Source organism: Caloenas nicobarica, chromosome 2 (genome assembly GCF_036013445.1).
Source record: "Caloenas nicobarica isolate bCalNic1 chromosome 2, bCalNic1.hap1, whole genome shotgun sequence".
NCBI classification, from domain to species: Eukaryota; Metazoa; Chordata; class Aves; order Columbiformes; family Columbidae; genus Caloenas; species Caloenas nicobarica.
Genome location: NC_088246.1, coordinates 9,577,470 through 9,588,596, shown reverse-complemented (window position 1 = coordinate 9,588,596; position 11,127 = coordinate 9,577,470). Strand labels below are relative to the sequence as shown.

General features: G+C 52.5%; 1 protein-coding gene across 1 annotated transcript; it reads left to right on the top strand.

The window, feature by feature from the left end:
- Positions 1-965: 965 nt before the first annotated feature.
- Positions 966-10,599, top strand: SHH (sonic hedgehog signaling molecule). The gene is made up of 3 exons (XM_065629612.1): positions 966-1,274; positions 6,035-6,296; positions 9,893-10,599. Exons 1-3 carry the CDS (start codon positions 966-968, stop codon positions 10,597-10,599), a joined length of 1,278 nt encoding a protein of 425 aa, XP_065485684.1.
- Positions 10,600-11,127: the final 528 nt, after the last annotated feature.

Sequence of the window (11,127 nt, the reverse complement as noted above, 5' to 3'; positions counted from 1 at the left end):
ATTATTTTAGACTGGGTTATACTCTTGATTTTATTTTTTAAAAGAGAAAAAAAAAGTGCCATTTAGATCTCTTCATATTGCAGTTGTTTGCCACAGAAGTCAGACACGCTAACTTCATGTAACTGCTGTCTCCCATCAGACTTACTTGTTTCTGCCTTTAAAGTAGTCATTTATCAGCTAAAAAGCGACTGTGTTTAAAAATGTATGTTTTAGGAGGGAGAGCAATCTCCCTTTTCAGGGGGAAGAAACCTGTTACAAAGCCACTGAGGTGGGTGCGCTCTTACATGGCATATACTTCGGGCTTTAGTATTTCCCCAATACGTTTCTATTTGCCTGGCTCCCCGATAATTCGGCATTTTATTTAACTGCAACTGCCCTTAGAAACTTGACGTGCACTGAGGCAGCCTGCTAATCTTATTTATTATTTTCTTCCTCTTTCACAGAGGCATCTGTTCCTCTTGCTGACAAATGTACCATTCTGCCAAGAAAGTTTTTGAAAAAAAAAAAAAAAAACCAGCGTGTAATTGATGTTATCCCAAGAAAGCGCGATCTCCACCCCTCTCAGCTCCAAGCCCTTCAGGTAAAAGGAAAAAAAAAAAATCTTTCAAGAATTTGTTGCCTTTTTGAGGGTTAAAACATCAGAAGACAAGCTTGTCTCGCCTTGGCCAATCAGCTCTCGGCCCTGGCAGCTATAATATAGAACTAAAGGCAGACTCCTCTCACAAGCGTCTTGCTTTGCTACCATTAAAATCAGACCCTTTTTTTGTCTCTCGATTGCTGTCTCCCGACCAAACTCCGATGTGTTCCGTTATCAGCGACCTCACGCCTGCCATTCCAGCACCTGTCTTGCTAGGGATCGGTGGATAGTATAACGATTCAGAAAGCAGACAAGGACATAGGAGGAGAGAGAGCTGTAGAGAAACAGCCAGGGATAGGCACAGAGAGCTTTGAAGTAATTGGATTCAATGGACGAAATGCTGCTGTTGACAAGAATTCTCTTGGTGGGCTTCATCTGCGCTCTTTTAGTCTCCTCTGGGCTGACTTGTGGACCAGGCAGGGGCATTGGAAAAAGGAGACACCCCAAAAAGCTGACCCCTTTAGCCTATAAGCAGTTTATTCCCAATGTGGCAGAGAAGACCCTAGGGGCCAGTGGAAGATATGAAGGGAAGATCACAAGAAACTCCGAGAGATTTAAAGAACTAACCCCAAATTACAACCCTGACATTATTTTTAAGGATGAAGAGAACACGGGAGCTGACAGACTGATGACTCAGGTAGAGCCACAGAGATACCTGTATTTGTGTTTGTTAACCTCTCTGAGCAATCCTAAAGGACGCATCTGTCTTAGTATTTTTGAAAGCCCCCCCTTTCCCTCTCCCCCTCCTTCCCCCGCCCCTCCAAACTCGGCTAGTTTCCCCCATTGAATGTAAATACCATCTATCCAGACAAGTTAGCAGGGGCTGGAGCTTGAGCTATGTAGATATTTGGTGGGGGAATCTGTGTGATACTTACAGTCATTACCGTGCCATGGCGTTCCCTGTAACTTGGTTAGAGATTGCTGTTTGCATTTGTCCCCAAGGATGCACTTTGATCAAACGAATTGCATACAGCTCAAAGGACCCCAAGTGTATAGTGACCGCCAGGCCACTCACTCATTATTACAAACACAGTCCTCGGTTGCTACGCCTGCTGACTTGATTTTTTTTTCTATGATTTATTTTTTTTTCTTAATTTCATTTTAGCATTCATTATTATTATTATTTTTCCTCGCGAGCATATTCTAAATTTAGTAAGCATGCTGTCGTGCACTCACAAAAGGCAGCTGAAGCCGGATCGACCATTCCTCTCCTGATTCCGTATTATATAGCTCGTATTGCAATACCATCATTTGCAATTGTGCCCATCAGAGCGTAAATATATTGATATTTCTTTAAGGATGCTCGCCACCAATGCTCTGGTACTTCCATAGGGGAGGGACTTGCAACTTATCGGCATTGCATCACCTTCTGTTTTAAAAAAATCCGATGGCACAAGGTTTACAACTGGGTAAATATTGGATCTCGGGTGGAATCAGATTGCGGAACCATTTTATGAAAAAAAAAAAAAAAAAGAGCGAGAGAGACAGAACCTCTCCGAGAGTCACCTCATAATTATTATTCATGCTCAACAGAGAGCTCGGTGAAGTCAATTGCTCTGCCAATCCCGGAGTTTCTGAAACTACATGCAATCTAGACACTGGCAATGGGTTTCCTCCAAATATAGGTCAACAGCGCTTTTTTAATATTAATATATTTAAGCCCCACCTTCAGTGCTAGAACAGGACTCGCCTGGAAGGACTAGGCGGGGAGTGGACGCGGGGCAAGGGGGGTGAGGGGTGGAATTTCCCAAACTCTCCCGGTTCCTCGGCCTGATTTTCCGCACGTTTGCCGGGTCTCCCGGGGCGAGAGACCGGCGGCCGCCACCATCTCCTCCCGACCACCTTAAATCTCACCGTACCTCCGAGCGCGGCGGCGCGCCTCTGCCCGCCCGCCGCTGCCCCGCGCAGGGGTGCGGAGCGCTGCGGAGCGGCTGTGGGTTCCCTCCGGGGCGCGGCCCGCTCCGCGCCCTTCTTGCGCGCCCGCGGTTCCTCCGCCCTGGCTACCGCCGGTGCGAGGCGTGCGGCGAGTCAGCCGCATCTCTCGCATTTTCAGCTCCACTTACTCCCCTCGCGTATCGATCGCGGCGGCTCGGGTTTCGCCCTTCCCTCCGCAGCCCGGCGGCGGCGGCGGCTCCGCGGGAGACAGGCTCCCGGCGGGGCTCGGCGCATCCCTCCCTGCGCGGCTGCGCCGGTGCGTGTGCGTGGCGGAGCGGGGCGAGGCGGGGAGCGGGGAGCCGGCCGGAGAGGTGGGCTGCGGGCCGGGGCGGTGTGCGGGCTGCTCCCGGCCCTGTGGCTCTCTCCCGGGGCACGCCGCGCCGGCTACGCGGCTGACCGCTCTCGCTGCATTAGCTGGCAGCATCTGAACCCCTGACCTTCTGTCAACTTCCCTCAGACGAACGAAACGAAAACAAATACTTTTTTTTTTTTTTTTTTTTTCCTTCTCCTTCAGTGCTTATTGCTGTGCCTTAGACACAAAGGAGGGAGGTGGGCTGGGGGCAGCAGAGACGTGGAGGCCGCAAGGCCGGGTCCCCGGCGGCGAAGAGGGGAGTGAGGTGGGGGACCGAGCCGGGCCCCGGCACCCCTCGGCGAGGCAGGGAGCGGGGAAACGGAGTGGGGCTGGGGAGGGGGCGGAGAGGCTGCCCTTGCCCACCTTCCCCCGGGCATGGCCGGGTCCGCAGCGCCCCGAGGTGCCGACCTGCCGCCAGCCTCCCTGCCTTGCTTTTCCGTCCTTCCCTCCCTCAGCCAGCAAGCTCTCGTTAAATCCCAGCCTTTAAAGCCCTGCTTCGCGAGCCCTTCAACCATGGAGAGATCTTCCCTGAGCAGTATCGTTAAACTTGCAGAATAGTTGCCGAATGCATTAGCCGCTAGTTAATATTAACTCCAGAAGGGGGGAAAAAACGCAAACAGAGGTAGGTAAGTCAGGTTCTCAACTTTGCAGGTGACAACCGCAGTTTGCTGAAGGCTCCCCCCTTCCTCTTCTCCCTCCCCCCCACCCCAGCCATTGGCTGGATCCGGGGGAGAGATAAGGAGGCCAGGTCAGTATGATAAAGCTGGAATTTGTATGAAATAAAATGGCAATCTCGTGTAACGCAGGCACACAACCGGGGCGTGATGTGAGGAATTTAGAGATCAACTTGGCATTTAGGAAGCCCACCAGGTTGTTTACACTGACAGGTACCTGTTAAGTGTTTCCTTCAAGCAATTCATTTGTGAAGAGATTAGGAGCTGGCAGGAGAGGGCTTGTTGAACAACTTTGCCTCCACACAAAGCGTCAGTGGAGGCAGCCCTGCTGAGCTTCACGGTGGCTGAACAGAATTGGGCTTGATTTGTGGCACACGACCCAATGAATTAATAAATAGTCTGGGCTTCACGGCTTTTGACTCTCACAATCCAGCTCAGGCGGTATAAAAGAGAGGAAAGTCCTTTAGGAGGTCGTTTCTTCTTCTTTATTTCGCCTGAAGCCGGGAGCTGGTGACGGCAGGGCCGGGGCGGCAGGAGCCCCTGGGCACAGCCCGCCCCGCTGCCCGCCCCGCTGCCCGCCCCTCGGCGCCCGGGACGGGACAGCGCCGTGTCGCGCACGTCTGTCGCCTTATCAGTAGCCGAGATGTTTGATCCTTCACCCTCTTCCCCGTGTAAATCAATGGAGGAGCGTATCCATCCTCTCAGGTGTGCGAGGGCCCAGGGGAGGAAAAAAATAAATCAACTTCCTTGTGCTGCTGGGCTTTGCTGCTGGGAACAGTGCCGAAAACCAAACACCCGGCTCTTTCCATAAAACGGTAGGCCAGAGAGGCCAAAGTGAGCTCACGATTGCGTTTTATATCTCTCGGGGACCCTTGTGTTGGTGGAATTGCTTTTTATGGCTGTTCATGGACACACGCAAAGTTTCTTCTTGAGTAACGTTGTTGCGTTCCTTAAAAGTACGGTCGTCGGGAATAATGGAGAGGCTTTACCTTTCCGGGAGCTGTGACGGGGGCCTTTGGGGTCTGTTACTTGGCATGCTGGGAGCAAACTGGGGAGAGTGGTGCTGCAGAAGGCCAAGCATCCCAGTCAGGCCAGCAAAAGTGAGGGAAGAGCAGCTTACTGCATCCCGCCGTGGCTTTAATCCGCATAGATATTTACATCGAATGAGCCACATCGTGTATGTCCGCTAGTTATTTTCCTCTCAAACAGGGCGGAAAAAAGTTGGCAACGTGTGTGTTTCCAACCCTGTAACCTTCGGTCAGGTGCTTTTCAATGCTTTCGGTGCTGATTTCCTATTTCGAGGAGGCTGAAAGTCCTTTACCTCTACGGCTGGCAGGTCTATTCTCCCCCTTGGCTAAGATAGGAATCCCCCCCAAACTTTGAGGGTTTCATGTAGAAATCGCCCCCCTTCCATGTAGAGCTGTAGCCACTCTTCCCCTACCTCCTTCCCATCCTATCCCCCTTATTTGCTCGGTCCCCGCAGGCCCCCCGGCCCTGCCGGGCACGGTTCAGCCCCGGGGAAGGCCGGCGGCTCCGGAGGGGTGATGGAAAACCCTCTAGTGCTCCCCGCAAGGAGCTGGAAAAAGTTTCACTCCACACAAAGGGTCTCTTAGCTTGCATAGCATCCCGGCTTCGCTTAACTTCCCTTCTTGGCCCTCCCTTGCTTTTCATCTTCCCACTAAGAGCTATATTATTGTGTGGATTTGCTCGGCTTTGTAGGTAAGCGCCGATGTATGTTTGAAGCGGAGGGAATGCTCCCAGCCCATGCTGCTTTGAGGGCTCTAATGAGTGATGGGAGAAGAGAGAAAAAAAAAACCAAAAACACCACAAAACCAAACTCAAACTACCCCTCCCTCCAGCACATAAAGGCTGTTAACATGTATTGAGACCCCTTTCAACACAGAATTAAGCTGAAAAGACCCGGAGAGACATTCCGGGGTGGAATCCGTGACTCCAAGATACACGGCGAGTGTTTGTTCTCGGCAGAAACTTTGCTCTCGGGAAGGGGACAGGGCACTTAGCGGCAGGAATTTGCTCCGTGCAGGTGGCTTTGAACTGACACACACCCCAGCGCCAGTGATGGGGACGGGGGTCCCCCTGCCCCTGCGGCAGGTGCTGGGGGAGTGGGCGGCTCCGTCTCGGTGGGTCTTCATGGTGTTTCACCCCCTCTTCCCCTCGTGTCCCCAAGTTTCACTCTCCTCCTCCTCCTCACCTGCCTCCTCGTCCCTCCCTGGCACGGAGGAGAGGATGCTCAGCCCTGGCTCGGCCCGTCGCTGTTCGGGGCGGAGGGGGGAACACACACCACCAACACCGATTTGCCTGGGGAGGGAAGGCAGGATGCTTCCCTGGGGGGGATGGATGGTGAAGGGGGAGGTCTGCCCCTGGCTGCAGCACCCCTCACAATGCGCCCTTCCCCATGTGCCCGTATCCCCGCAGCGCTGCAAGGACAAGCTGAACGCCCTGGCGATCTCGGTGATGAACCAGTGGCCCGGGGTGAAGCTGCGGGTGACCGAGGGCTGGGACGAGGACGGCCACCACTCCGAGGAGTCCCTGCACTACGAGGGCCGCGCCGTGGACATCACCACTTCGGACCGGGACCGCAGCAAGTACGGCATGCTCGCCCGCCTGGCCGTCGAGGCCGGCTTCGACTGGGTCTACTACGAGTCCAAGGCGCACATCCACTGTTCCGTCAAAGCAGGTAAGGCGGAGAGACTGCTCAGGGACACATCGGGATGGGTGGGTGGGGGGACACCCCCGGGACACGGCTCAGCGCCCTCCCCTCACCAGAGCCTTCTGCGCCCTGCCCGGTGCCCCCTGAGCTCCCTCCTCCGCGCCCCACAGGGTCCCCGTCAGCCCTGCCCGCCCCGTCGGGGCTCCCCGGCGATGCGGAGCGGAGCCCCCCGAGGGCGCAGCCTACCTCTCCCCGCCTCTTAGTGACCCCGCCAGCGCGGGGAGGCGGAAAGGGAGGAAAAGAAGGGGGAAAACAACAACAAGAAAAAGCCCAGCCAGCTGCAGCATTTTTTTGGCAGCGTTTTATTTGGGTGATTTGCTTGCCCAGCCTTCCCGGGAGCGCTACGCCGCAGCCACACACCCTTCTGCTCCCCCCGAGGGATTTGCTGCTTTCCCCATCCCAAGAGCATGTTCAACACAAACACTAGTGGCCGTCTCCAGCCGCCCCGCTGGCTGCACGCCTTACTCGCGATCGCTAATCTCAGAGTGGGAGCCGGCCAGGAAAATAAATAAGTAACGTGGTCCCCTACCTCCTTCAGCGGCAGCCGCTAGGAAATTCCCAGATAGGGATACAAGTACATGTAATATTTTTCTCTCCCCTGTGCTTACAACGCCACACACTGTCTCAACCCGGGAACAGCTTGCGAGAAATCCCCGACTCACCGAGTTAATTTTTTGACACTTGGCACCACTTTGGGGAGCAAAACGGTTGGCAAGTGCCAGCCCACCCCCCGCCGCCTCCCTCCGCCCAGCCACATGGCAGCTCAAGTGCCTTTTAATAGCATCCTCTAGCTCAGCAGCCCGATGGAAGTGTCAAGAAACACTTGGTTGCAAAATAAAATAATGGGCTTTATTTAAATATAGCCGTTTGCTTCTAAATAAGCAGCCCCGCAACAGAGAAACCAGCCTGGCCTTGCCGTGCCTGTCTGCAAAAGGGGCTTATCCCTCAGCTCCAGCCCAAAGCTCCTCAGGGGCTGAGCCGGGGTAGCACCTCTCCTGGCCCACTCAGGCTTTGTCCTGAGAGACTGCTACTGCTTTTGTTCAGCTCCCCAGTCCTTCCTAGCCAAAAAGAGGCCCTGCAAAGCTATCAGCCCTCTGGTGATATGAAACATCCCTTTCAATAGTGAAGATGGGCTTTAGAGCGCAAGGCGTCCGATTGTGGTGCATGGTGACCTCAGCCCAAGAGCACCCCTTAATCCACCCCTATGGGTATTTCGTAGGAGAGAAGTAACCCCAAGCTGCTCATTGAGATTCGGCACACACGGACTTGGGGGCGATATTTAGAGGGTGTCAGGCAGGGTCGTGTGACTGTACCAGATGGGCTGCAAAGGAGCAGGCTTGAATTCCACCCGCTCAGCCTGATTTCAAACTGTCCAAACCTCATTTCATGACAGAGCATCTTATGAGAAGATTAAACCACATAATACCAGGCAGGAAGATTCTTTATCTAGATCTCTGTTTGCAAAAAGTATGATCCCAGAGACTGGAATGCAAAGAAGAGTTCCTCCAAGGCCTGAATTATTGTAACCAGGACAGAGGAGGGAGAGGCAGGGGTGGTAAAAGGGACATTGATAATGCGCTACAGAAAGTATTTAGAGCAAGCTTCTACATTTAAAATTCAAATACACATCTTGAGTGCCTTGGAAAAGTGGCTCTGCTGTGCAAATAGTGCTTGGAAGGTCCTGGGTTTTTTGGAGAGTATGTGTGTGAATTGGCACATAGGGTTTCTGCACCTGAACAAATAGGGAGGGGGAGAAAAGGGGGGGAAGAAGCTGGGAAAAAAATGGAAGTGTCCTCTCTTCCAAGAGTGTCTGCATTTATTACATGAATCAGAATGACAATGCTGATCCTTTATTGGATTTTAATTAGAGAACCCAAACAAGCACTGCTCAAAGCAGCGGATTTTCACACCTCTGCCAATTCACTGGCATGTTTGTAGAGCTGCTACACTACTAGATCTATTCATCAAGTCCCTGAATATGCAAACAAAGCTCAAGCCAGACCTTTACCGCCAGCTTGTAGGAAGGTGTAGTTTGCTAGCAGAGGGCTCCACATAAAGCACATAGCTTGTTTGTTGCCATGTCCTCCCTGAAGAGGCCTTGGAGATCTCGCTGCTTCATTTCTGAAGGAGAAGTGATAAAGTCGTTAGCAAATCAATAACAGTCTAATTTTTGCCCTTCCTGTCCTTCCTGAGAAAGTCATTAGGAGACACTCCGTGGGTTTATTTAAATCATAAGAGCTTCAGTACCAGCCACAGGGGCAAAATATAAAATCTGACCACTTTTAGGAAATAAATTACCAGGACTTTCAACACATATAGGGAGTAACTGAGAGAAACCAGGCAAGGGAGGGATGAAGAATGTCAACAGCTGTAGCAAAGACACTTGTTTCTGTGACATACCATGGGCTACAATCCAATATATAGAAAATCAGAGCTTTTAGGAACATCTCAGCATCCCTTGGTTAAGTCAGAGACCAGCCTGGAACAGGGCAGAGCTCCTCTCCCACTGTCCTGCATGTGGCTGAGCTTCCAGAAAGGGATTTGCAAGAGAGACTCAAAGTCTCATTACTATTTCTGCTTTCTTTAAACCTGCAATTATTCCTCTTGGGAGCACTGGAAAGCAACAACATTTAGTAGCTAAACTCTGAGTAACTCTGAAAGCTGAAGGAGGTGAAGGAGGGATGTGCTTGGGTCTGGAACAGGTGTGGGGTTGCCTGGGGACCAAGTGCCCCACGACAGAGAACAGCATTTTCCTTCCAGTGGGGTGGAAGAGATCAAGGAGATGTTTTGGGGTTTGGTTTTTCTGAAACAGGAATGAACCAGAGAAGTGGAAGTGCCAGGCAGGGTTGTTATAGAGGACGACACGTGCCCCAGCAGCCGTTGTGTTGAGCAGAAGGGCAGAGAGGGCTGGGGGGCAGCGCGGGGTCACACACAGGCCAATGGAGGGGGCGCTCGGGAAATCTGGGGTCTTGCTTTTCCAGTGGGGTGATGTGCAAATTCGTGTGCTCCTCGAGCCAAAGTCTCCTCTTGCCCTTTGCTCTTTGCTGCCCTAGATGGGGTCCTTGAGTAAGAGTGGCGTGGAAACCTTGAGCATTGAGAGCACAGTTGCTCACCTAGAGGAGGAGAAACCTTATTCCAGCAAAATCGCTCGGCTTGGAAAGCCTGCAAGTTATCCGACATCAGGTGTCAGGCACAGGGCAAACAGTATCTGAGTGGGAAGCTCTTCCAGACTAGATTGGTTCTGGAACAGCTTTTTCAGGGGAAATATTTTGGCCCATTTCCATAATGAGACAAGTGACCCCTGTAGCTCCGAACCCAAATGGAGATGCACCACCTCAAATCTGGCAGGAGGGGGACTGTCATTTGACCTGAGTGCAAACAGGGCAAGTTGATAGATGATGATTAAGAAACTTCAGTGGGGAATGAGGCTGCATCCTGCACCCATGCTTCTTGGGCAGGTCAGGGCAGCTGGAGAAGTGGCACATGTCCCCACGCCCCGTATCCCCATGCCCCAGCCTGGTGGGTGCCCTGTCTAACCCCACTGTGCCTCTCTTCTTGCACAGAAAACTCGGTGGCGGCCAAATCAGGGGGCTGCTTCCCTGGCTCAGCCACAGTGCACCTGGAGCACGGTGGCACCAAGCTGGTGAAGGACCTGAGCCCTGGGGACCGCGTGCTGGCAGCCGACGCAGAGGGACGGCTGCTCTACAGCGACTTCCTCACCTTCCTCGACCGGGAGGACAGCTCCCACAAGCTCTTCTACGCCATCGAGACACGGCAACCCCGAGCCCGGCTGCTGCTGACGGCCGCCCACCTTCTCTTCGTGGCCCCCCAACACAACGAATCACAGGAGGGGATCCCCAGCAGCCAGGCGCTCTTCGCCAGCCGCGTCCGACCGGGCCAACGGGTCTATGTGTTGGGCAAGGGCGGGCGGCAGCTCCTGCCGGCGGCCGTGCACAGCGTCTCGCTGCAGGAGGAGGCTTCGGGAGCCTACGCCCCCCTCACCGCCCAGGGCACCATCCTCATCAACCGGGTGCTGGCTTCTTGCTATGCCGTCATCGAGGAGCACAGCTGGGCGCATTTGGCCTTCGCTCCCTTTCGCTTGTTCCAGGGGATGCTGGACGCCCTGTGCCCCTCCGGCGGGGGGACCCTGGTGGGTGCTCCTGCCACCCCTGGCATCCACTGGTACTCTCGCCTCCTCTACCGCATCGGCAGCTGGGTGCTGGATAGTGACTCTCTGCACCCGCTGGGCATGGTGGTACCATCCAGCTGAGAGCATCCCAAGCCATCCCGGCCGCCCGCCAGCCGCTGAGGGTGAGACAGAGACACAGAGAGAGAGAAAGGAGAAATAAAAGGAAAAGAAAGAAAAAAAAAAGAAAAAAGAAAAGAAAAACCTAAAAGAAAAAAAAAGGAAAAAAATTACATATTTTTAAAAGAAAGCACGGATTAAGACTTAAAAAAAATAATAATAAAATAATAATAATTAAGTAGGACAGTCCAAAGTAGACTTTAAGGGAAACAAAGACCCCAGGAAGTTCTGTTCTGTTTAGTTTATAAATATATATATATTTTTATTTGTTCTTTTGTTTTGTTGTTTTGTTCATTGTTTATTTTTTTTTCCTTCTCTCCTGGATATTTATTTCTTTGGTATTTTGAATAGATGTTTTAAAAGATATGAACCGGACCTTCAAGAGCCTTAAATAGTTTCTTTGATAATTTATTATCATGTGAACTGTACTCACAGGGGAAAAAATTATTTTGTGAGGCCAAGCAAAACTGCGCAGAGTCTATTTTTCTACAT

Coding starts and splice junctions, on each gene's coding strand:
- SHH (XM_065629612.1), top strand. CDS start 966: ATGGACGAAATGCTGCTGTTGACAAGAATTCTCTTGGTGGGCTTCATC. Junction 1,275..6,034: donor CTGACAGACTGATGACTCAG/GTAGAGCCACAG, acceptor GTATCCCCGCAG/CGCTGCAAGGACAAGCTGAA. Junction 6,297..9,892: donor CCACTGTTCCGTCAAAGCAG/GTAAGGCGGAGA, acceptor CTTCTTGCACAG/AAAACTCGGTGGCGGCCAAA.